At 35.1% G+C, this 27,705-nt stretch overlaps 1 protein-coding gene across 3 annotated transcripts in view; it reads left to right on the plus strand.

Annotated features, from left to right (window-relative positions):
* PRKD1 (protein kinase D1) overlaps positions 1-27,705 on the plus strand; it is a 121,695-nt gene that overhangs the window by 28,275 nt on the left and 65,715 nt on the right. For all 3 annotated transcript variants that reach the window (XM_070756136.1, XM_070756118.1, XM_070756126.1), the window contains exon 2: positions 26,810-26,948. In XM_070756136.1, coding sequence (XP_070612237.1) covers positions 26,810-26,948 — 139 coding nt within the window. The remainder of the gene's footprint in view (positions 1-26,809; positions 26,949-27,705) is intronic.

A 27,705-nucleotide genomic window follows, 5' to 3' on the forward strand; every position in this document is an offset into this window, starting at 1 on the left:
GAAGTGTAACTGACATACTATAGGACCTAAACATAGAATATGTAAACAAGACAATGTATACAAATGTCCTGAGATCTTAACAGGGTCTCTAAATAGTTTGTAGGTGAAATAACAAAATTTTAAGTGATTACTGTCTAACATTAATCAGAACGTTACTTTTATAACGATAAAGTCAAATGAATCAAGCAAAACGATTCAATAGTTTTAGCCATTTTCTTTTGAAATAAAAGATTTTTTTAGATTGACAGCTAGTGTTTGCAGGTTGGTAAATAATACAAGCAAATATACAAGTTTATACATGCAGATCACTACCATGACTTTAAATAAATTTGAGATTACTCTTATTATCTAATGATATGTTTAGAAAGAAGAGGTCTTTGAGATTTTAGTTTTCCAGATGCTTAGACAATGTGCTTTAACTACTGCATTCACAGGCCAGTCTTGTAACACATAAGAACTGCTATTTTAAGATTTGTATAGTGCATAATGTGCACAGGATTCAAATACCACCACATCACTAATACTTGGAAATGTAGATAGCTTGAATTAGCAGTACTGTCTTCAGGTCTATGTTCTTTTGAAAATTTGGGATTTTTAGGTATATACTTTTAAAACTTTAACTTTGTAATATTGCTGAATTAATATCTGATTAATCATCCAACAAACATTAAATATGTATGTATATCATATTTTACCATAATTGAAATGAAGATAATTACTATAAACAATAATATAAACTTCAGACAGTTCAATCTTCTTAAGAACTTAAAATCATTAATTGATTTGCAAGCTAATTTTATTTTTTACTTTGCCAAAACTATTGCTTTATGTTGTGTAAATTTGATTCAGCTTCTTTAATAAGTCATTGAAGATATGAGTGTGGAATAAACTATGAATCCAAATATTTAATATTTAAGATGATTCACATTTTATAGTTAAAAAAACAATAGAGGGCTGATATCTTGTAGGTAGAGTTTCAGTAACTTTCAAGTGACCAAAGGAAGAAATGGAATGCAGATGAAATTATTTCAATCTTTTAATTCATATATGCATCACAAGTGGTATTTTACAAACTGTCTGAAACATATTTAAAGACCTGTGATCATCACCATTGATTATCTGGATTACAATAAATGGTTGGATGGGTAAATGTATTTTGAATTTGAGAGATCTTTGTTTAATCGTTGGCTTAATACAGCTGATCCTTTTTTATACTGGTCTATCTGCCTGAAAGAAATGCATGCTATCTGTCCTACACCTACATTAGTCCATCAAGTACTTTGTGCTGCTTAAATTTAGAAATCAGAAATAACATAATCATTTATATCAGTGCTGTCAAATTTGCAGCCCATGCACCAGATGCGTCACATGTTGGCCACATGTTTAGAGTAGGGGGTGAAAGTCACAATACATCATGTGATGCCACTGTGACAATGTGAGTTTGACAGCCCTGACTTAAATGGTACTAGAAAATTCATCCATATATTTGTACCACAACTCCTAACGCAGATTAATGAAGAGACACCTTCCCTTCAGTTTATACATAATCTCCTTAATTTGCCTCTCAGAAATGTGGTATGAACATTTAGAGCTGTGATGGCACAGTGGTTAGAATGCAGTACTGCAGGCTACGTTCGCTGACTGCTGGCTGCTTGCAATTTGGCAGTTCAGATCTCATAAGGCTCAAAGTTGAATCAGCCTTCCATCCTTCCGAGGTGGGTAAAATGAGGACACAAATTGTTGGGGGCAATATGCTGACTCTGTAAACTGCTTAGAGAGGACTGTAAAGCATTGTGAAGTGGTATGTAAGTCTAAATGCTATTGCTATTTCCTACCATACAGTCAATTATCAAATTGAAAAATTAATGCACTTTCTGTTCAATTCTTTTCAAATCGAGCTGAGGTGGCGCAGTAGGTAGAGTGCAGTACTGCAGGCCACTAAAGCTGACTGCTAGATCTGCAGGTCAGCGGTTCAAATCTCATCACCGGCTCAAGGTTGACTCAGCCTTCCATCCTTCCGAGGTGGGTAAAATGGGGACCCGGATTGTGGGGGCAATATGCTGGCTCTGTTAAAAAGTGTTATTGCTAACATGTTGTAAGCTGCTCTGAGCCTAAAGAGAAGGGTGGCACTAAAAAAAAATCGAATAAATAAATAAATTTGATTTATATCATACTCTTGTAAAGCTGTATTTCTGTTGAAAAATATTCTGTTGCCAATAAAAATTGCACCCATTTGTATTCCCATGATAGAGAATAGAAGGATAAAGCTCCAAAATAAATCTGCATATTTATTTATTTATTTATTGGATTTATATGCTGCCCCTCTCCGAAGACTCGGGGCAGTTAATAGCAATCATAAAACAGCGTACAATAATAATCCAATACTAAAAACGATTAAAAACCCATTAATATAAAAAACCAAACATATATACAGACATACCATGCATAAAATTGTAAAGGCCTTGGGGAAGGGGAATCTCAATTCCCCCATGCCTGGCAGCAGAGGTGGGTTTTACGAAAGGCAAGGAGGGTGGGGGCAATTCTAATATCTGGGTGGAGTTGGTTCCAGAGGGCCGGGGCTGCCACAGAGAAGGCTCTTCCCCTGGGTCCCGCCAAGCGGCATTGTTTAGTTGATGGGACCCGGAGAAGACCCACTCTGTGGGATCTAACTGGTCGCTGGGATTCGTGCAGCAGAAGGCGGTCCCTGAGATAATCTGGTCCGGTGCCATGAAGGACTTTATAGGTCATAACCAACACTTTGAATTGTGACCGGATACTGATCAGCAACCAATGCAGACTGCGGAGTGTTGGTGTAACATGGGCATATTTGGGAAAGCCCATGATTGCTCTCGCAGCTGCATTCTGCATGATCTGAAGTTTCCAAACATTTTTCAAAGGTAGCCCCATGTAGAGAGCGTTACAGTAGTCAAGCCTCGATGTGATGAGGGCATGAGTGACTGTGAGCAATGACTCCCAGTCCAAATAGGGTCACAACTGGTGCACCAGGCAAACCTGGGTGAATGCCCCCCTCGCCACAGCTGAAAGATGTTTCTCTAATGTGAGCTGTGAATCGAGGAGGACGCCCAAGTTGCGAACCCTCTCTGAGGGGGTCAATGATTCTCCCCCAGGGTAATGGACGGACAGATGGAATTGTCCTTGGGAGGCAAGACCCACAGCCACTCCGTCTTGTCTGGGTTAAGTTTGAGTTTGTTGACACCCATCCAGGCCCCAAAAGCCTCCAGGCACCGGCACAGATTTATCCAGGTTTATCCATATCCAGATTTATCCAGGTTAATTGGCTATTTTAGAAGTCACCTGGATTGGATTTGGACATTTCTGAAGGTGTAAATCAATTCTCTGAATCAGATCAATACTCTCCGCACTGATTTATTGAACGTCACTTTTTTTCTAGATACATTTTTATTTTGGTTAATTAAACATAATTACTCATTTTATATTTGTTTGTTTAAAGCCATAGTGGGAAACTATGGTTCTTAAGATGTTACTGAATTATATAGCTCCTAGCAGTTCTTGCTTATATGAATAATGGAGAAGAAATATGAAAACTGCAATTTTGCAATAATTGGAAATCCACATGTTCACTACCACTGCTTCCAGTTGATTGCATTCCAGGTTTGGATGTTCATCTGTCTCTTCCTGAAGTGTTGTTTTCAAAAGACACAGCACACATTTTATTTCTTACTTGATTTACACATTGTTTGAAACCCACCATTTTCCTATAGTCAGATTTTATTTTTGGATATACAGTTTCTCTAATATGAAATCAAGGAATAGTTTTGACAGCTGCAGTCAATGGTTTAAACCTGACCTGAAGTATTTTTCAAGGCTGATTTTGTTGGTGGTGAAATAAAAGGTGACACAGACCTTGCTTTGATTTGGATGACATTTTCTTGGAAAATTGATGTTGTAAAATATAGTGTGCAGAAAAAAGCAAGCTCAGTTCTGAAACCAGTACAGTTTAATGGTGAATATGAAATGAACCATGCTGGATTGGATTCAGAGTAAATGAGTCAAATGAGGAATCATCTTGCTATTGCTCTTAACTGAACCCCCCCCCCCCCATAAATGTTATCATTATATTCTTTGATGTACACTCTCTCAGTGCGGAACATAAACAACTTTCTGGAAGAAAGCAATGGGACATCTTTTTTATATTTTTGCCAAGAAAACTATATTGCTGTGACTATTAAGTCACCAGTGCTTCAGTTATAAATTACTGTTTCTTGAATATATTGAAGTAGCGGAATGCTTTCCAAGATTATGGGTCTATTATATTGGATGATCACACATAATATTTTGTTAGTGTTTGGATAAATACAAGTCATCCAATTTTTGAACCTGGAAAATATAAAACACTTCATTGTACAATTGTTGCAGCTCTTGCACTTTTGTGTAAATTTTTGAACAGGAATTTATTTCCATCGAGTTCACATGGTCTCTGGTGCTCTCTAAGCTTGGTGGCTTTCTTGCATTGATGATTTACCTGGTTTGGTAATAAAACATCTTTAATAAAACTATTAAGCTCAGGGAGCCCCAGAGATAAAGCCTGAGCTACAAATAAGTCACAAATAAAACCTGGAAGAAATAATAAGCACAAAATTTCAATTTAGTTTAAAGTTAAGAATTCACAGAGTAATAGGAAAATATCTAAAGTAAAATAGGCTCTTAATTTTAGTGAATTTATCTTCAAAACATAGTAATGTCATTTATAATTGGGGGCTGGGATAGACTACATTGATTAAATCCAAAAGTAAAGTATCTTAATTTCATTAGTAGCTTCTTTTTTAGGGGTGGGGGAATCAGAAAAAAAAAACCCTGAAGGAAGACAGTAGCATTTCCATCTTGTTGCCAGGAAAATGATTTGGGCATATCCATTGAATTATCTGGGTCAAATTTTATCTTAGGACATAACCTAACCAAACCCAAAATTTAACTCCAGATCATAACTATAGGATTAGAATGTGTGTATGTGTATTATATGTATGTGTTTGTCTATGATTTGTCTGAAATGGTATATTAGCAGTGATGGTGAACCTATGGCAAGTGTGCTACAGGTGGCACATGGAACCAATCTGAGGGCACGCAAGGTATTGTCAGGTCCAGCGTGCATGCATGTGCTGAACAGCTGATTTTTGCCCTTCCAGAGGATGGGGGAGGCTGTTTTTACCCTCCCATATGGTCCTTCTGGAACATATGGATGGAGAAAAATGGACCCAATGGGTCAACCGGAAGTTTGGAAATGAACTTCTGGTTGGGCCATTTTTTCCCCCTACTCCTAAAACCTGGGGAGAGTGAAAAATGGCCCAATTGGTCAACCTGAGGCTAGCCTGCATACATGTGTTCATGTGTGGGGAGGTGTGGTTGTGCACATATACGATGGGGAGTGTGGGCATTGCATTATGGGCATGGGCACACATGTGGATGACCCCCCACGCTCTCCATGATTTTGGCACGCAATAGCAAAACTGTTAGCCATCACTGGTATATGGTTCCCTATCTGAGCAAGGGATTGGACTAGAAGACCAATCTAGTCTCTTACATCTTTGTTATTCTATTCTGTTCCGTTCTGAATTACCATTTACCATTTAGCAGATACAGTCTTGTAACAATTTTTGTGGCTGGAAAAAACTATGTTTATGTTGCATATAATCCCCATTGAACTGCTTTTAGTTTTTTTCAGTGTAATAGTCTGTATCCAACTGTTTCATGCAGCTAGTGAAACTAGGGAAGATTAATCATATTCATATTTATTAATTAATAATTTGAGTAAATTCTAATTGTTTAGTATTGTTGCGTACATATGCACAAGTCTAATATTTTTAATTAAGAATCTTCAGAACTTTGAGTTAATTTTATATCTAAAATGAGTTGTTAAGTGTATTGTATTGTCATTTTTTTCAAATTTATAAAAGCTGCTTATTGGCTTGTTTCTGTAGCTATTTTAGAAGTATAACAGCACCATCAATGCAATCCTTATTTAAATCAATATTAACATAATTTCTATTTTAAGGCTTCAAAGTTCTCAACTTAATTTTTTTATTATTATTTGCATAGGGATTTTCTCTAAAACTATATTTTCTTTCCAAAATTAGTTTCCTTCAGTTGTTAACAAAGTTGGAATGTGAACTTATTTTAATTTATCAAAATAAAGTGCTACTTTTTCATAAGTAATTTTGGAGATTTGTTGGCAAAGATTTGATTTTTATGGTTGTTTGCTTCAATAAATACATGGAACAAGTATTCATTAAATGAAAATGTGAAATGTGTTTTGTAGATGTTAACAAGTGGTTGTTATTAAATCTAAAGTTCAAACTAACTTTTGTTTTTGATCAAACTTACGCTTTTGTTTTGTCTGCTGAGCTCTTGAACCATGTACTTTTTATGTAAAGAATGTAAACAATAATTTTATACTTCAGTCTTCCACAGTGCAAATAGTACCATCAGACAACATTCTTGTATATATTTTTTTCTGTTATGATTATATTGTATATATAAAAACTCAAAGGATTTAATAGTAACTCAGATATTTTCAAAGCAGCAACTGTTTAGTGATGATATCTAGCAAATTTAACAGAATTTGCAAGAAATGTTGCAACTTATTATGAGAGCTTGCAACATTTAATAATGTCGAGGTTGCATTATGGATATGTCATTTTCTTTTTCAATGGCAAGTTCAAGTTCCTATTGATTTTTTTAAGGGGACTGTCATACTGATTACTTCATCTACAATCTGCCACTATAAACTGTCACCAAAATTAATTGAACAGTAATCAGAGTAATTCAGCCAACAATTCAGTTTATTAAATCTTATTGCTAATTTGGAAAAAAAGTGTAACTGCATTAAAAAAACCCGAAAACTGCATAATTTACATTTAGAGAAATGTATACCTTATTTTCTTTAATTTAATGCTTATTGAAAGATGTTGAGATTCTTCACAAGAAAACATCCCCTCACTATTTTCTAGCTTCTATATAATAATTTTAAAAAAGGCCATGGTGGGAGGGAAATTAAGAAGTGAAGGCATCAGTGAATAGATCAGTTTGCTGGCATACATGCATGCAACAGAACACAGAAGAGCAGCTGGCAATTGTTCTGGATTCTGGTAGAACTTCGGTTACATTGGAAATAACGCTTACTGAATGCAGGATTTCATAAACAAAAAAACTCCATTTTTATTCTCCTCTCCTCCATATTCCAAAATGTAATACAGACATTCACATTCCTCTCTCTTTATCTTTAGCAATTAGAGCACACAAACTTTCCTCCATGCCTCCTCCCATATAGATTTATGTCTATACAGCGTAGTTCAAAAGCACCAGGAATAGCTGTGAAATAATAAAGAATAAGCTAACTCACTCCAGAACCAAAACGACACACGTCCCATGATAGATTTACAACACTGAAAAATCCGCCCTTCTTCCCTGCTGGCACCCTCATGTGACGAATACATCACTCCAGTAATTAACCCATTCCTCCCCTTAATATCTTTTCCCTAACACTTGCTCACTGCGCCTTTGAACTCTTCTGAAGTGAGGGTTTAACCAGAGATTGTCTGTCTTCTTCACTGGAGTCTGGACTCATAGCAACATCCTGTGGCTGGCCTCCCATCTGTTCTGATACCTGTAACCCAGGGCCTGCCATTAATTCATAAACACCATCTGTATCAGAGTCATCAACCTCTTCAGCATCCTTCAACTGACCAGGAGTATGTACAACAGCGATGGCATCCAGCCCACAGAGAGGGCTTTGTATGCCACAAGTTCGCCATCATGGGTATAGGATTTCCTGCTTGAGCAGGTGGGTAGACTAAAAGACTCCCAAGATCCCTTCCAACTTTGTTATTCTATTATAGTTGTGCTCAAATTTATTCTCTGTTGCTGATAACTATGATACTTGGACCTTAATTTTATTTTATTATATCATGGCTAAGTTTTTTTTTTAGCAATTAAATAATTTTGAGCTATGCTAGCAATTGGTTTTTAACACCAGGCTTCTATCGTGGTCCAAATCTATTCATCAGAATTAATTTCTTTGCAGTGCTTTGCAATCACAGAAGTAAATTTAGGGGGTTTTATAATTATAATGATATAATTGTTATGATACTGAAGGTTAACATATGAATGCAAACAACTGATTCTAACAGATAATGAACAACTAGGAATCACTACTACTTCTCTGAATATAAGGTAACATGAGTTGATGCATATAGTGGAAGCTTAAAAAAGAAATTTGACAAACTCTGTAGGTTTCAAATATATACTTTATATATAAGATGAGAGAAGGAGAATTAAAATGATATAACTACAAGTAATAGGTGATAATTTCACATAATATTGGCATTTAAAAATCTACCTAATATAATAAATAATATCTTCTGTGCAGTTTTATTAAGTAAAATATGATTACAGATATTTTAGGATTCTATTATGCACTTAAAACCCATTTCATAAGTTCATAGTACTTTGGTAACATAATGCAAATTTAAATTTGGTACTTGTACAGAGTATAAATTATAACTTCACTTTATTCAAACAGTGGGTGAGCCTGCTGGGAGTTTATAGTTCTGAAAGTTCCACTGATAAGGGTGGGTCTGAATTCTATGAAATTTTAGGTTTTTTTGCTTCTTCTCATTCCATGCCTTTCTCTTTGTCTTTGTGACACCATGATAGTAAAATTCAGAGTAGAATCTCTTGCTTTAAAGCAAAATGTTTTCCATTTCATGAGTTGATCATTATAGGTAGAGCTTGATTACTGATGGCAATTAGGACTGGAATTTCCACAGCTAAGTAACATGATAATGTAATGCAACATGTGACCATGTTGCTTAGTGGCAGAAATTCTAATAGTTTGGTTTTTACAGGTAAGTGAATCATCCCAGATTAAGCAAGGACATAAGAAAGTTTCAAATGATAGTCACATGACCACAGGGATACATTAAACCCATATACTGTGTGGATTGGTTGTAACTACTACCTGTTTAGCAATGTTGCGAGTTTGAATGATCACTGAATGAGTGGTCATTAAATGAGGACCACCTGTATATTTAAAAACAACAATTTAATGCAGGCATATGAACTAGAAAGCTTATATATAGTTGTTGCCATTCAAATACAATATTTTATAATATATGTTGTTCAGGTAATATCAAATCACAATTTTATGAAATCCAAGATTACCTCCCCAACTCCTGTATGTGTTTGCTAAAGTTCTAACAATATTACACAAAATATTCACGATGAAATGCATCCTGAAAACCCATAACTAGTCATTGCTTTGCTGATATTGCTTGAGTGTGTGTTCTTTACATATGACAGGTATACTATAATAACTCCAATGTAATTGCAGGAAATTCAGTATATATATTTTTTGTTCCACTGTTTTATTGTGTGTTGTATTGTATTGTACTATATTTTTATTTGTTCAGTGATCCCTTGTTCAGTTACTCTTCAAAATGACAACAGACACTTCAATTGTTTTAATTGCAGCACAATTCCCCCAGGTGACATGATTGGGATTCAGGTGCTTGTAACCAGCTTGCAATTATGATATAAAGAATCCCTCAGTCATATGATCATCATTTGTGTCCTTCAATACCAACTTCCAACAAGCAAAGTCAATGTAGAGCTAGCAGAAAGTCACATGGTAATCATGTGATGGCATACCTAATGACTATAAGGAATTCACCTAATGATGGCAACTTGAACTGTTATACAGTTTGGCATGGTTACATGATACAAATGTGTCACTGTAGGAATCCTGGTCCCAATTATCATGATTAACTACCTATGTTATGTTTCAATTTAAAATGGGATTGTTTATCACAGTCTGTTCATTCATTTAGCTTTCTTGGCTCTACTATATATATATAAAAAGGAATGGTGATTGCTCTTTATATGATATACAGATAGATATTGCAATATCAAAGAGCAGTTTTAGGATATCACATAAAAGAAGTCAAAGTTGGGATATAAAGAGCAGCTTGGAAGATTTATGCTATTCCAGTAGAATGTTTTAATTTTTCTCTTCTTCTTTAGATGGATGACTTTCTTGCAGTGTTTGAAAATATTTTTGAAAACTGCCATCTGTTTCAAAATCAATCTGTGGTACTACTATGACTACAGTGCAAGGGGAAAAACAACTTTATGGTTCTTTTGGGATACTAAAAATTTACAGTTGTATTATTTTTATATCTACCTACTATAAGAACATAAATAAAATTATTCATAGATTAATAATTATTACTCTAGCCCTTTAGCAAATTATCTCAGATAGAACAGATTTAAAAACGTATTTTTATTATTTAGTACATTTCTTGTTTCCAGTTTTTAAAAAATATTTCTTCATACATAAAATAATAATCCAGAATTCTACTATAACGCAAGTGTTCTTTTCCTGTTTTCAGAGTTGTAATGGTTGTTATCTCATAATTTTATTTTGCTCACCTAGAATTTTACATATATTCTCCCAAATCACCATCTAGATTTGTTGATCTAGTTTGCATTATACATGTTATATATTTGATTGATTTGATTTGATTTATTAGATTTGTATGTCGCCCCTCTCTGCAGACTACATATTCCCATGTATTAGGTTACTTTTCTCCTGGTATAGATACAGTAATTCTGTCTCTATAAATAAGAATTAATAAGTATTATTAAATATCCATAGATAGTACTAATAATCAGTAATAACTATAATAAATATCAGGCATTCAATACAATAAGTACAATAAATAGGGTAAATACAATAAATATTCACTACAAATCCATCTTGTCTTAAGTTTCTTAAATAAACATAATCTTCATCAGGGTAGTTTAATGTATATATTTCTTAATAGGTCTATATCCTATAATATAAGTAGCTAACTCTAACAATACCAAACAATATAATAAGGATATAAATATAGTGTTGTGGTTCCGTCTGAGGCCCCTCCGGGAACGGCTGACCTTCTGTCGGTTTCCAGCTCAGAGGGAGAGGCTGAGGAACAGGAGGTGCAGACAGACGAGGAGGAGGAATCCCAGGCTGAAGAAGAGGGAGGGCAGCCAGAGTCCCACCAGGGGGAGCTCTCCCCAGCAAGCAGCCTGGATTCCTTAGAGGAAAGTGCACAAGCCATAATTGATCTGCGACAACGAAGAGCTACTCAGAGACGGAATCAATTGGCTAAATACTTTCAGCATTAAAGTGGCAACAGCTGGGTTTGGGGGTGGTGCTCTTGGGAAAGGCTAAAAGGCAGACCCACCCTTCCTGGCTTGTGGAGTTTTATCTTTGAGAGTCGTGGGACCTGACTGTGAACTTTGACGTCTTGGAATCCTGGTTTGTGCCTTTGACTATTGAAACCTTGGGGGGGGGGGGGGTGCCAGCAAGAAGCTTGCTGTATTGTCTGGACATCAGGACCCTGCTGTACCGTATTATATCCTGTCTGTTGGGAAGAACAGGTTTTCCTCTGTGCTTATTTTTTCCAGTTATAAAATACTTTTGGCTTTTACCAGAGTGTCTGGCTGTTTTTTCCAGTTGGTGTTGAGGTCTGGGGGAACCCAGACAGAACATATAGGGGATTATAAAAATATAGAAATATAAAAAGATGTATATTTAAATATTATTAGTCCCTTTCTTCTCGCAGTTGCATCAGCTTTCGTTTCACTATGGCATTCTTTCTCTATCTGCACACTCTCTCACAATCTTTCCTTCCCAACTGTCAATTTGTTTCTTCATTGGAGTTCAAATCTCTAAGTTTCAAGGGAGTTTTTAACCTCAAAAGGTGAAGTACTACTTCTTTCATCCTTTAACTGTCTATTGTTCTCTTCTACTCACTATTCTGCTCCCAAAGTCAAAGTGCCACCAAAGTTCCAAGATAGTCCTTCTCTGTTTGAAGAGTTACTCTTGTTTTTCTAAAAGCTTTCCCAGCCACTTCTTAGCTGGTCTTCCAAACTAGACTAAATTCATTGCTCAAGTTACAGCTATTGTACTATCTCCATCCCACACTTCCTTCTTCTTTGGTCAACATTTCACGCCTCCAGGTCTGCCATTAAGGCAGACTTCTTCCACATTGGGTTGAAGGCTCTCTTCCTTGCTCAGGAGGAAATCACATATTTCCACACTGGCTCTGAGACTTCCTCCTTCTTTTGTTTATTCCTCCAGGACAAAATGGCTTCTGAATGCCAGAAATCCATCACAGGGAATGAAGCACCATTCCTCTGTACTGCACATCACAATGTCACCACCACAAATTTCCCGTCTTGAAGATATTTATAGTCTTAAAAATGCTGACTATTAGATAGTACATTTCCCTTTAGTTTGATTTATAACTTTCGTATTTGTAATAATAGAATGAAAAGGAAATCATTCTAAAGGAAGATTGATTCCAACCATTGAACTAGATTTTGGGTAGGTGAGGAGAGCTTACCAATATTACAGAATTTTATTCTTTAACAAAGAGAGAATTTTGATTAACATATTAAGAGCAATGGCTTGGTAAAATGAACAGCCATCCATTTTTAAAAATTCCATTTGATGAGTTTTTATCAAAGTCTTCTTTGACTTACTCAGGCAGATGGGGTCAGACTCGTTGCAGGACCCTGGATAGCTCCAAGCAGAAAATATCCTCTTCAATCATTATTAAAATATGTAACCTTTATTAGGTTTCAGCAGATGCCAACACTTACTGTAACTGACTTTGCTTGTCTTGAAGCTATGCAAGATCCACACTACTGAATACTTAGATTGGAGATTACCACAGAAGGCTTTTCAACTTCAAGTTGAAAAACATTTTGGAAAAAGAATTAACAAATACTTTTACATGGTTGTACATTGCACTGCAATCACTGCATTGCACGATTGGGTTGATATAATCATATCAGAGGTTGAGTTTAATTTGAAAGACTCTATACTTTTCAAGCAGGAAAAATTTATTTATGTATTTATTTATTCAATTTCTATGCCACCCAATTAACTCCCTAGGAACTCTAGGCGGCTCACAGCAAAAATATAAAACATCAATAATATTAATGAAACCTCTAAAAACAGTTTAAAAAGCAATTTACAATACAAACAGTTAAACCATGAATACCATTCATGGCAAGATCTTGCTGGTTACCACCATAAAATCAACGGCCCCAGGCTTGTCACAAAAGCTAGGTCTGTATGAATAGGATTTATATACCGACTACCGTACATACAAAGTTTTAATGCAATTTTAAAACACTGAAGCATAAATTGCCCTATGATTTTGGGGATACCCTCTATTCTGGTTTTGCTGCCATTTTTTGATCAGCAGAAACATATAAGTAGAGTAAATGCTCTATTGCAGGGGTCTCAAACTCAATTTACCCGGGGGCAGCTGGAAGTAGAGTCTGGGTGAGGCTGGACTGCATCAGATTTTCCACAAGAAAAGCTCTTACAAAAACATTCCAATGTTATCAAATGTCTTTATTTTTTCATCTTATTTTGCATTAAAAAATAAAATAACTTAACAAATTCATAAGAAAAAAATCAATAATAAATAAATAAAATGAAAATGATGATGATGATGATGATGATGATGATGATGATAATAATAATAATAATAATAATAATAATAATAATACAGCAGATATAGAAGATTGAAGAAACCACATATAGTTGCTGACTAGAGAAATGTAATTATTATTATTCAGATTCAAATGTCTGTATTAACAGTTCTTTAACATTTAACTTTCTGAATATGAATGGAACATTGAACATAAACTGTTTTGAACATGGCTTCTTCTGTCTACTTCTTGCTGCTAGAGATCTTGCAGCGCTTACTCTCACATAGCCAAGCCACATTTGGCTTAAGGGAGGAAGCAGTTGAGACCCTCAGTAGGGCTTGAAGATGCTCATCAGTAAGTCTGGAATCTGTACTTGGACATAGAAGTTCAAGGTACAGAAGAGCTTTTCACACAAGTATGTGCTCCCAAAAAGACACATGGTCCGCTTGAACATTCAGGAAAGCTCAGGGAAGTTGGGGGCGCAATTCTCTCAAAAATTGCCACTCACCTTGGCTTTGAGTTCAGAGTTGCACTGCAGGTCAATGAGCTCCATTTAAAGCACAGGAGGGGCATCTTGCACATCAAAGGAGAAAGGGTCTGCAAAAATTTGAAATGTGGCTCTGTGCGTCTTGAAGTCTGCAAATCTGTGGTCAAATTCCTCATGTAGTTTCAAAATGACATCCACATACTACTCACCACTGAATGGTGTGCCTGCATCCATGAGTGCCTTGCATGCTGGGAAATGCCAAAGGTTTGTCTGAGAAAGCTGTGCTTTCCATAACATAAGTTTAAAGCTAAGTCCATAATCCATTTTGGATCACTTAGTACTGGAACAGCAACCCCATCTTTAGTGGGCCGCACTAACATTAAACTTTGATATTGAGGTGAGGGCTGCAAACTATTGTCTCGCGGGTCGCAGTTGGCCTGCAGGCCATGAGTTTGAGACACCTGCTCTAATGCATCTTAATCTTTTCTATTTTTAAAGTTACTTAAATAGACATCAGTTTAAGGGTCTTACCACAAAGATAGAGGTTGTTTGTAAAATTAGGGATAATCTCTAGCCAAGAAGTACCAATTTGTGTTTTTACCACCACAGGTGAAACATGATTCTTCTATCTTATTTAGGAAAATTCAGTTCGAATTATCACTTTTAATGAAACTATTTTATCATTTCTAATGAAACCCGTAGTCGTACACCTCATTTCAATTCAGTGTATCCTTTCTGGCTACACAGAAGTCAGTTCACTTTTTGTGCAAAACTATGGATAATATAAAAAGGAACTTCTGACTTGCCAAGAATATCATGTAATGACTTTGGACATTCTAAATAAAGCAAGATATTTTGGTCCTGCCTCTGAAATTACTAGTTTAAGTTATTTTTTGAGCCCTTACACTATTGGAAAAATGATGCACTACCTTTTGAAAAGATATAACTTGGCTCTACTTGTATAGAACGATTAGTATATGGTAATTGTGGAAGTATATGTACTTGGGTACTTATATGTATATGCTATATGTATTTTATAAAGAGATAAATATTGCATGCACAATAGTTTTATTATTTCTTTACAGCTTTGAATCATAAAATTGCAAAATATGTAAAATTAAAGCTTATACAGATTTTATAACTTGACTAATTTCTTTTAAAAATGGTTTTTCCTTCTCCTTGCATGAGTCGTTATGCAAATTTCTAAAAGCTTTAAAGAGAGCTTCATATTCTGAAGCCTTCTTGAAAAATGACTGTTATATTTATAGTAGAGAAATGTATGGCTTTATCAGCTCCATTTTGTTCAAAAGTACCACCTACTAGTTGGCTAAAATTATAGTGCTCTCACAATGCAGAAATAAATACCTATGCTCTTTTGTTAAGTTTACATGTATCTCCATGTTTTATATTATCTCAGAGGAATTCTTGGCAGTACATTTTATTTTTTAATATTTCAGGGTTGAAAATGTATTGGTTTTAAAAAGAGATATTTGTGTAATTTAACTCATTATATACTTTTCCTGTAACAAAATAGAATAGAATAGAATTCTTTATTGATTGGACACAAAATGAATTTGTCTTTGGTGCATATGCCTTCATTGTACATAAAAGAAAAAAATACATTAATCAAGAACCATAAGATACAGACTCAATAATTCCTTTATAGAACCGAATCATCAGCTCCTTGGGCAGTTTGAGCTATCTGAGTTGGTGCAGAAAGAATATTCTTTCTTGTGCTTGTGTTCTTTTTTCTGAGTCGTAAATAGTTGGTTCTTTCTGTACAAATATAAATAAGGCTGATTCAAAATTCATGGTGCATATAGACTTGCATGATTTTGATTTGGGGCACTAAAACTGCAGTATCTAGGTTATGAATGACCTTTTCTGACCAAGGAAATAACATAACTGTGAGACTATATCATACTCTTTTAAATGTAGTTTTGGAAATTTTATATGTGTTGAATATCAGCTACATAACAGTTCTATTGTATTCCCTTGAATGTGCATGAGTAATGCAGGTGGCTCTCTGTTCAATCTTGTTCTATCTTTGAGGTCATTAACAGTTCTATTTAACCTATTTAACCTCTAACATTTCTTATTAGTTGTGTAAGGCAATCTGGAAATTAGGACTGAATTCTCATTTCAAGTTAAAGCAGTTACTGTACTTAAGTAAGGCATAATAAATGGATTGACAAATAATGTCAAAATAGAACTCAATAATCTTCAGGCTAAATTCAATCTTATGTCATGGTATAGTTACCAGGTTTGTTTGTTAAAATGTCCTGAAATGGAATATATCGCCAAAGATTTCAATTATCTCAAACTTGATATCTCATCAGAACATTGAAAATCTCATAAGATTTTCCAATGTTGCAAGTCTTTGTTCTTAAAGTAATTAAAAACATAATGAACATCAGGTTTCCTGCAGATGGTATATTGTTAACTAAGCAGAATATCTTCCGGACCATCTTCTGCCGCATGAATCCCAGTGGCTGATAAGGTCCCACAGAGTTGGCCTTCTCCGGGTCCCGTTGACTAAACAATGTCATCTGGTGGGCCCCAGGGGAAGAGCCTTCTCTGTGGCGGCCCCGGCCCTCTGTAATCAACTCCCCCCGGAGATGAGAACTTCCCCCACCCTCCTTGCCTTTTGTAAGTTACTGAAAACCTACCTATGTCGCCAGACATGGGGTAATTGAAGTATCCCCAGGCTAATATGGTTTATGTATGGTATGACTGAGTTGTATGGTTATTTTAATGATATGGGATTTTAGATGTCTTTTTAAGTATTGGATTTGTTACATTATTTATCACTGTTGTGAGCCACTCTAAGTCTCCGAAGAGGGGTGGCATACAAATCTAATAAATTATTATTATTATTTTTTGACTATAAAGCACACTTTTTAAATTACAGGGGCTATGTTCATTCAAAACAAAGCAAAACAAGAAAACATTTCCACATGGTGATAATGCAGTTCTGAATGTCATTATATTGGGCTTAGACTTTACAGAAATGAGATTTAAATAAACAGATGGCTGTCGAGGTCCCCTTGCTCCATTTTGTACTTAGCGATCATGAAGCAAAGTAGAAAGTAAGAACATTATAAGAAGACATGACTTTATTTGATATCATTATTTCAAAATACTTTGTCTAGTGCTAACATGTGTGCTGAATAAATTAACATGAGTTAAGGCCTAGGAACCTGCGTGGAACATTTTAATCTGGCATAATGATTAACACGTATACATCCTCCTGAAAACGCATTAGCTTAAAAAGAATGCAATGTAACGTATGAGGTTATATATTTCTTGCCTGCTACCTTATGATAACGTACAACGGAAAGTTTTTTGGTCAAAAATTAACTCAATTGCAAGGAAAGTAGCTACTCATAAGAAAAGAAAATGTTTCAACAAAATAATTGGGCATAATGTTGGACTGGGCCTTAGCCAAGAACTGCAGGGGAAAGAAGACCAGGTGAACAGATAAGGGACATGATAAGGTTCTTTGAAGGTTGGCAAGAAAGAACCAGAAAGAAATAAAGTTCATTATTAAAGGAGCAGAGAGCCATTAATACAGAATGAAGCAACATTATTTTGGTGCAAAAGAATTCAAGGATATTTGGTAACAACCCATTCAGAAATTAATTTTAAAATTGTCTTCATTGGATCCTGAAGAACTGACTTTACTGGATAAAACAGAGTGAGATTGATATGAATATAGTTTTAAATTTGTCCGAATATGAATAAATTGGTAAAAGATGATGTGCTCGATTTAAACTGGTTGATGTCTTGATAATTAAAGAAGATATAGAAATAACAAATCAGAAAAGTGACTTGGATTGCTTTCTTCTCTTGAATTTACAAAAGAAGAGTTTTGTAAACTAGTGAAGGAGTTTCTGAAAAGAGATAAAGAAAAATGATAAAAAATCAATTTGTGAGAAAGCTTTGTAGGGAGTAAAATTCCAAATTCTTAAAAGAAATGTTATGAATACAAAGTGAATGTATTTCATAAAGGCTAAAATATACCATATGTTGTTTCCGGTAGTTCTTAATGGATTCCTCTTGACTAGGCTGAATGGCAAGGCTTAAATGTTTCTGTATAGATAGGATGCAGAATATAATCACAACTGCTGTTTGTATTCATTTATTTCATGGATGTCTTCCTTGTTTTAATTATAATTTAATTATATTAAACTTTAGAATTGTAAGCCACCTAGAGTCACATAGTTAAGTTGGCTGGGTATCAAAATTGAATTTTGAAAAATTCAAACAAAATTTTGAAAGCTTGCCTCCAGCATTTCTGTTTCAGGCTGATCATACAAAATAATTACTATTGTCTTTATAAAGCAATGTTTTCAAAGCCTGCTAAAGCAAAATGTCTGTGCATTTCAAGATGGTAATTATTAGCTAGAAAATATTATTTGGGAGAACATTTTAAAATTTGTTTATAATCAACTAATGGTCAGAGTAATATTTGTCTTCACAAAATGAATGAATGAGTGAATGGAATTATTGTATTGGTGTGAGATATCCACCATGTTGCAAGAAATACATTGATTATTAAGGGCCTTGTGCAGTGAAGTTAATTACTTATACAAGGTTGCTATTTTATGTCTGTGATCTTTCATCCTGATTTCCTGATCTCCTTTCATCTAGATTTCATGGAACTGGTTGTTTTTCTGTACCCAAACTGAATATAAATGGATCACTTTAAGATGTCAGAGGTCCTGCTAAGGAAGCATGTTCTTAACTCATTTTAGTATAAATTACTAATCTCTCGTCTTAATCCTATCAACATTCATGTTCAGATTAGTGATTCATGTAACAAATACAAAGTAGGATTTTTCTCTGTTGCAGACTTTTGTTAACTTCAATCCCAATTTTATTTCAGAGAGAGTAAGGCATAAGCAAGAATTACAATAAAATAAAATGCATAAATTATTATGTAGAATATCTCCAGAATAAAGCTGTTTGGGTGTTAGGCTGAAGTATGCATTAGTGAATACTAGAATAGAGCCATTCATTTGAGATTAACTGTCTAAATTTATTTATTACAAATAAATTTAAAGATTCATAGCATGATTCACAAACAGGACGAATGGAATTTTATTGTCAACTATTCAGAAGTCAGTAACAATTGACTAGGGGGTGGCTATGTTTTCACCCACCATCAAACTGAATATATAATACAGTATGTCAGCAATTTTATTGTATGAAACAACCCATAGTCCCGGAACTCAAATTTCAGGAGCTCAAATTTTAAATATTTGCAAACCCCAAGGAAACACTGAAGGGCAGAAAAGAATGTGGCAAAGAGAGAGAGAGAGAATCTACATTGTACCAAAAGAATGTGCTTCTATTCTTTTTTGATAATCAACTAAGAATAATACATAGTTTCAACTGAATGCAGATGTATAGGCTTAAGTCTGTTCATTTCAGAATATTTACTACAAAGCTTCTTTATAAATGACTTTTAAATGGAGTCTAAAGTTTAAAAAGAAAACAAAAACTCCTAACATTTTAATACAAACATGGTGACTAACATAATGTACATTTTGCTTTACATGCCTCTATGAATCCTTATATCGTGCCACCTCTCCTTTCTTCAAGACCCTCCCAAATTGACTTCTCCTGTGTAATTTTGGTCTTTTCCTCTTAAACTACTGTTTCCTACTGTTTCAAGCTCGAAATAGAGAGATCTATAAATAGAGATATAGATGGCCACATTATTTCCTTTTTCTCAGTATTTTTCTCTTTTCCATAGGAAGATTGTATCTCCTTGGGAAGCAATGATTTTTCTGTTCAGATTGAATGTACCACAGTCACATGATTAGAGGCATTCAAAAACCAAATAACTCCTTTCTTCTTCTTTCTTTAATCTCTTCTATAGTACCGGGAATAATACATGCATTGATGGGAATAAGGAGATCGCTGACCATTTCAATAGCTACTTCTGTTCAGTTTTCTCAAAAGACACCTTACAAAATAATACTATAGAGGGATATAGCATTGCTTCCAGCTGTACGGATTCAGCTCCAGTGATCTTAGAAGCCGATGTCTTAGAAGAACTTGAAAGATTAAAGATAAATAAGGCAATGGGTCCAGATGGCATCCACCCCAGAGTTCTTAAAGAACTCAGATCTGTCATTGCTACCCCCCTGACTGATTTGTTTAACCAATCCCTGTTAACAGGAGATGTTCCTGAGGATTGGAGAATGGCCAGTGTTGTGCCTATCCACAAGAAGGGCAGTAGAGAAGAAGCTGGTAACTACAGGCCAGTTAGCTTGACATCAGTTGTAGTTAAAATGATGGAGACTCTACTCAAAAAGAGGATAAATCAGCATCTAAAAAACAATAACTTATTGGACCCAAATCAGCATGGCTTTACTGAAGGCAAATCGTGTCAGACTAATCTCATTGAGTTCTTTGACTATGTCATAAAGGTGTTGGATCAAGGTGGTGCCGTGGATATTGCCTATCTGGACTTCAGCAAAGCCTTTGATACGGTTCCACATAAAGAGCTGATAGATAAATTAGTGAAGATTGGACTTAATCCCTGGATAGTTCAGTGGATTTCAAGCTGGCTGAAGCATAGACATCAGAGAGTTATTGTTAATGGCGAGTATTCTGAGCAGAGACAGGTTACAAGCGGTGTGCCACAAGGGTCTGTTCTGGGTCCTATTCTTTTTAATATGTTTGTGAGTGACATAGGGGAAGGTTTGGTAGGGAAGGTTTGCCTATTCGCCGATGACTCTAAAGTGTGGGGGAAAGATCATAGGCAACATGAGAAAATATTATTTTACTGAAAGAGTAGTAGATCCTTGGAATAAACTTCCAGCAGACGTGGTTGGTAAATCCACAATAACCGAATTTAAACATGCCTGGGATAAACATATATCCATTGTAAGATAAAATACAGGAAATAGTATAAGGGCAGACTAGATGGACCATGAGGTCTTTTTCTGCCGTCAGTCTTCTATGTTTCTATATGATATATTGGCTTTGTTGAAATCAGGAGTGAGTAATCTCTTTTCCCTATTGAAGTATCACAGAGGTCAAGATTAGGTACAATGGCAAACCTCTTACAGTTCCTTTTCCTTTTCCTACAGCTCCTAAAGTTTCCTCTGCAGTCATCCCAGGATTTAGCCTGATATTTGGTAACCAAACTATGATTTAATGATTTTTAGTGCTTTCAAATCCAGACATTTTACTTGCAATTGAGTGCAGAAAGACCTGGAACTCCCATGATGCAAATTAATGACAGCCTCTGTTCAGATCTTTATTTAAAGTTATGACCATCACCCAACCCCCACGGTCACACGATTGAAATTCAGGTGTTGACAACCAGCTCATGTTTATGACTGGTTGCAGTATCCTGTGGACATGGGATTGCGAATCTGCCATTGGTTAACCTGGATTCACACTTATAACCGCACAACTCAATTGATGATACTATGACTCAACTTATGACTGTTGTAAAAATGATCTCAAAATTGAATGTGGTCATGTGATGACTTACGACTGCAATGACTTATGAGGGAAATTCTAGTCCCAATTTTTGTCATTAGTTGAGGACTACCTGTGCTTTATTTGGAGGGAGATCATGGGCTTGTTTTGTCTATGATCCTGAACTTAATGTTGTGGCCTAGTTCTGGAAAGCAAGTGGAACAAAAACTCTCTTTCACTTTGTAGAACCAATCTTCTGTGTAGGAATAAAGTTACTTCATCTCTGTTCAACCATAAGCCTAGCAGTGATTTTTATATGGGGTGTCTTTATTAGTCCAGCCCATGTTATTTATGGGAGAGAAATTTATGACTAAAATGTAATTGTTATCATAAAGTATGATAAAACTTTTTTAGGAATTTGCCTTCTTTCTCAAAGAGGTTTTAATTGCTACCTGGAGCCACAATGGTCAGCAACCTTTTCAAAAAAAATGTCTATATACTTAAGTTACAGCTATTTCATGGTCTGGAATCAGATGGTACTCTGGACTCATACAAAGTACCACAGCTATAGTTTAAAGGTCTTGTTATTTCATCTCAAAAATCTTGCAGCCCTGTCATTCACAATCCTATTTTTCCATTTATTGCACTGTTGTTTTCCCATTTTTGTCCTGTTAAATAATCAGCACTTTATTGATTTCTTTAATCCTCTATTCACAACAGTATTTTATTCTTGTTGGTTATACTTATACTTTCATTTTTCAGTAGGCAAAGCTGTGGAATGTCCTTAGGAAAAGGGGAAATATTCAATTATCCATATGCAAAATTAATACTTATAGACATATAAAGAAATGAAACCACAGTCAAAATGGAACATGATGAAACAGATCAGTAAAGCAAAGAGAAAAGTTTTTATGGTCTCATTATTTATTCAGTTTATATGCTGAACAGATATTGAGAGTACTGGATTGGAAGAACGTATGCATGTTTTTAAAATTGGAGGAAGAAATGTCAATAAATTGCATTATTTAGATGAAACCATTCTAACAACTGAAAATGAAAACGGTCTGCAAACTCTGCTAATGAAAGTGAAGGAGAATGGTGGAAAATGTGACTAAGGAATCAGCTTTATGATTGACAATTGTTGTGGCCCTATTTGGATTGCAAATTTCTTCTCACAGCCTTTCATGCCCTAATCACAGTCACTCATGCCCTCATCACCTCACAGTTCAACTACTGCAATGCACATAATTAATTTTAAGGGGCTACCCTTAAAAAGACTACAATTAGTCCAGAATGCAGCCGCGTGAGCAGTTGTGGATAGGTACAACTAGGTACAACCACATTACTCCAACACTCCACGAGCTGCACTGCTTCCAATAGATCTCAGGGCACAATTTAAGGTGTTGATGATCACCTATAAAGCCTTCCATGCTTAGGGCCAGACTACTTACGAAACTGTCTTCTGCCACATACCTCCCAGCGACTGATTAGGGCCCACAGGGTTACCTTCTCAGAGTCCTGTCAGCCAAAAAGTGCTGATTGGCAGGGCCATATGGAAGGGCCTTCTCTGTGGTGGCTCCGGCTCTCTGGAACCAAGTGCCCTCACACCCCTGGCCTTCCAGAAAGCCTTGAAAATCTGGCTCTGCCAGTAGGCCTGAGATCATTGAGCTATATCATCCAGCTCCGGCCAGGAATATATGAATGTTTTTCATTCAGGGGCTTAACTGCTTTTATATTGTTTTTATTGTTGTACACTGCCCAGAGTTCACAAGGAGTTGGGCAGCCTATAAATTTAATAAATTAAATTAACTTTAAAAATTGAAATACCGGTAATTGTCAATGAGGTGCATAAACTCTGTCTTTTAGGCTCCATTAGCAATGGAACCAGTAGCTAAGAAATATACCAGATACTAGTCTTAGGTAGAGTAGCCACAAAAGCATTTAAAAGGAGGTTTGCCTGCATCTACAGAATCAAAATCATGCAGGTTAATTCTCTTTATGTGATTTGTCTGGGTAGTACTCTGACTTAAAAAGTTGTATGAGTGAAGTGTTGCTGTGCTTTAAACACACTTGAGGCATTTTTAGTGTTAAAGTGTGAGAGAAAAGGCTTCTTTGCCACCTTATGCATTTCACAGTGCAAAAATAACCTTTCTTGCCACCTCTGCAATGTTTTTAAAAGAAATTCTTCCCTCTCTGCAAAGAAAGGCATTAAAAAAAACCCCAATGTATTTTACAGGACCAAAGATTTGCCTGAAAGTAGGTGGCAAAATTTGTCACAGCACTATATAGAACAAAAGCTGTTTATTTTAGCAAGCCAAATTCATCCTTGTCCTACCCAAAGAAAGAATTTAAAGGCTGAAAGAAAAGAGTTTGCAGGTTTTTGCCCTGCTAAGAGTGAAAGGAAAGCTATAACAGGCTTTTGGCTCTGAAAGACTCCAAGGGAAGAAGGAAATTGAGAGGAAAAGAACCAATCAACAGATAATTTAAAATTTATGGGGGGAAAACCCCTTAAAACAAAGAAAGTACTATATTACCAAAGCACGAAGAATGAAGAGAATTATGAAACTTTCATGAAAACAGGGCAACAGCAGAACTCAATGAGCGTAATTAACTTTAGAAAACTGAGTGAAATCAGCATGGCACTAATAATCTAAGGTAGGTGGAAAAAGGAGAGGTAGAGAAATATTGAAAGGCCAGCTGAACATAAAAAATGAGTGGTGGAATGCAGTATAGATTACTATCATTGAAATCCCAGCCATGCCATATAAAATTATAATGGTGGAAAATCCTCTTGTTCTTCTGCAGGAAAAGAATTGATCACTTATCTTAAAAGAGAGAAGAAATTTTGTAAAGCCTCCCTGCCTTCCTAGAAAAGGGAGATGTGGTTTCTATATGCATGCAAACCGAGGGGTCATTTACTCTTTAAGTAATACACAATGGATAAGAAAATGAAAACTATGAATTCATGTCACATTTTGGATTTGTAAGTTCTCAGTTGCATTTTGAAAACCCTTCATTGTATATTCAGTGTTAAAATATACTCCATTGAAAGCTGAAAACTAGTATTTTTCTAAATCAAATCTATGTATAGCATATCATGAATGCAGTCAACATAGACAGTATTTAAATTTTAAAGATCAGAGGTTCACAAAATACATTTTACTTCTTTGAGCCCTTGTTTGTAAACATAGTTATGTGTATTTTATCTATGCATTATTGTTTGGTTTGTGATGATTTTTAAAAAAAATCTTGAGCCTATACTTGGGCCTATTTACTTGGAAATAAATCTTACAGTTCTAAATGGAATCTGCTTCAGTGCTGTTAATTTTATTGTTTTTTTCAAGAGCTTTTTCCAAAAGGTAGCTGGACTTTCTCCTCCCACCTCACATTTGAAAATGTTTTACTTCTCAACCAAGAAGCTTCTTCCATTCAGAACCATGACCTGGGTGATTGAAAAATTCCCTTGATTGTTCTTTCAGGAGTGTTGTATGCTGCCCAAAGTCACTTTCTGTCACATATAAATTTGATAGAGATAGATATACAGTGTCAAATCTAAAGGAAGTTTATTATCTTCTGTCGCTTACTAATTAGCTTTTAAACTGTTTAATTTATCATTAGACCAATTGCAGGCCCCTTGAAGCTTCTTTTCGGTTATGATTCTAAGACTAAGCTTATTGACTCCAGAGTAAATTGTTTTTATAGCTAAAGTTTTGACAAATCTATTTTTAGGTTAAAGGTTAGCAAAATATGACTTAATAGCCCCCAAAATTAAATTGTTTATTGTTTATTGTTTATTGTTTATTGTTTATTGTTTATCGTTTATCGTTTATCGTTTATCGTTTATCGTTTGATTTATATGCTGCCCCTCTCCTTTCTATTTGTAAAGAAGTAAATTATAAAAATCACACAGGACTGTTATATTTTTGATATTCAGACTTTTCATATGGTTCACACAATTTTATGAATGCCAAAATCATTGATTTATTTCATAACATTATACTATGTAGAGCAATTTGAAATTGAGAGAGATTTATACAGTTGGGGATAGATGTTACCAGATTCTTGATGTAAAATATTTGGAATATTTTTATTTGTTTATTAAACAAAGGCTTTCTTGCCAGATATCTTTTAGAATATATTCAAGATCACACTGTATGTTATACTATGAACATTTAGATATCTGTTTTTGCATGAGAAATTCACTTAGAAATTCTGATTTAGGATGAAGATAACTGGGAAGAAAAAAATACTATGAGGGAAAGCTCTTTCCTTTGCATCTCTTCATTTCTGCCAGAAGACAACTAAGACAAATAATAGAACTGGCTCTGAACTTGTAGCCATCTTAGCATGTTATTATGCTTTTGGTCTGTATAGGGAAGTATCCTCTTTATGACCTATCATTTATTTTTTGAAAAATTATGGAAGAAAAATAAAACATTTCTTAGATGGAAGTTTATTTGGGATCAATGTATGAGTGTCAACACAACTTTATTCAGCTAAAATACGGAAAGTAGAATAATAGGGGATGAAATTAGCAAATAACCATCTTTAAACAACAAACATATTCCCCTCCTTAATTGGCAGCCCTTATTTCTGATTAACTATTTTATATTACCAATTCTTAAGTAGGCAAGAAACATAGTGATATATGATTGAACAACATTTTTCAAGGACTGTATTGTTTTTCATCAATTTGTATCTGCCAAAATCATGTGGCTTCTACACATGTGATTATACATGGAAGAGAAATATGGTTCAGTGCTACTATAGAGTGGTCCAGAATATTACCACAGCAGATTTGAGATGTCCTGGAAAATACAGGATGGAAAAGCGGAAAAGAAAGAGCAAGCTGTACTATGCAAGTAAAATTTATATGACTTTTATTGCATTCCATCATATTAAAGATAAATAATTGAGAAGGGCTTGAAACCCTTGGAAGAGTTGTCAAAAAACAGAGGGATCTATTGTCTGACAAAATATTACAGCTTCATATATATCATATTTTTTTACTTCACATCACTTGATGATCTACTGAGATTGAATGATTCCCTGTATAAGAGGGGAAAAAAATACTTCTGGATTTTACCAGCAATATATGTGGTTGGGAAAGTGCTTTCACTTTTTTTAAAAAAATGATTAAGAGTATATTTTCATGATGAATATATAGGAACTGTGCTGTGTAAAATGTCTCTATATATTAAACTACAGAAGTTATATTTGCAGCACAGTTAATTATGAGCATCTCAACTAATGACTGCATTACTTTTTATTTTTCTGGTTAAAACTAATAATAAAAAACAATGTTTAAAATTTGTGTATGGTTAAGATAAATTTAATACTATCCATTTACAGTTTCCTGAGTGTGGCTTCTATGGGATGTACGATAAAATCCTGCTTTTTCGTCATGACCCAACTACTGAAAATATACTCCAGCTGGTGAAGTCAGCTGCTGATATCCAAGAGGGTGATCTGGTCGAAGTTGTCTTATCAGGTAAAATACTTATTTGTATAATACAAATTGTATTATCTTTTTCAAAACTTTAAATATATTTTGAATATTTTCAAGGTCCACTAATTACTTATGGGATAAAAGAGCAGTAGTAGATGTTATTCTATCGTTTTCTGCAGTGGAAGAATAAGTAAGAATATAAATCCTAAATTGGAAAGATTCATTTGTATTGTACTGTAACAAATGTACAGTCATATTAAAAAGGAAAGAACAGTTCAGAAAGAGGTGACTGCATGTAGCAACTAACATTTCTAACCAGAGAGAACATTTAGCCAATTAGAAGTCAATTCTTCTGAGAGAAAAGGTCAAGAGAAATTAGAATTTTAAATATCCAGAAACGTTTTTTTCATATAAATGTCTACTGCAAGTATATTCTATATGGGGCTGCCCTTAAAGTGTCAATTGCAGAATGCAGTGGCATGAGCAGCAATGGATACACAAAAGTATGTATGACATACATATTTTTCTTTGCAAACTGCATTGGTTGTCAGTTTGCTTCCAGGTACAATTCACATTGGTGTTTGTTGACATGGCTTAGGCCTACTTACTTGAGTGACTGCTTATCTCCTCTACTATCTGCCTGGCCAATTCAATCTTGCAGGGTTGCTACATGTTGGGTTTCTGATTAAACCATGTCATCTATCAAGACCCTGAAGGTGCAGATTCTGTGTAGAAACACCTGCCCTCTGGAAGAAGGCTGTCCCAGGATTTAGGTTCTGATTCTGCTGTTGTTTAGAAG

This window comes from Erythrolamprus reginae, chromosome 1, assembly GCF_031021105.1.
Source record: "Erythrolamprus reginae isolate rEryReg1 chromosome 1, rEryReg1.hap1, whole genome shotgun sequence".
Lineage (NCBI taxonomy): Eukaryota > Metazoa > Chordata > Lepidosauria > Squamata > Dipsadidae > Erythrolamprus > Erythrolamprus reginae.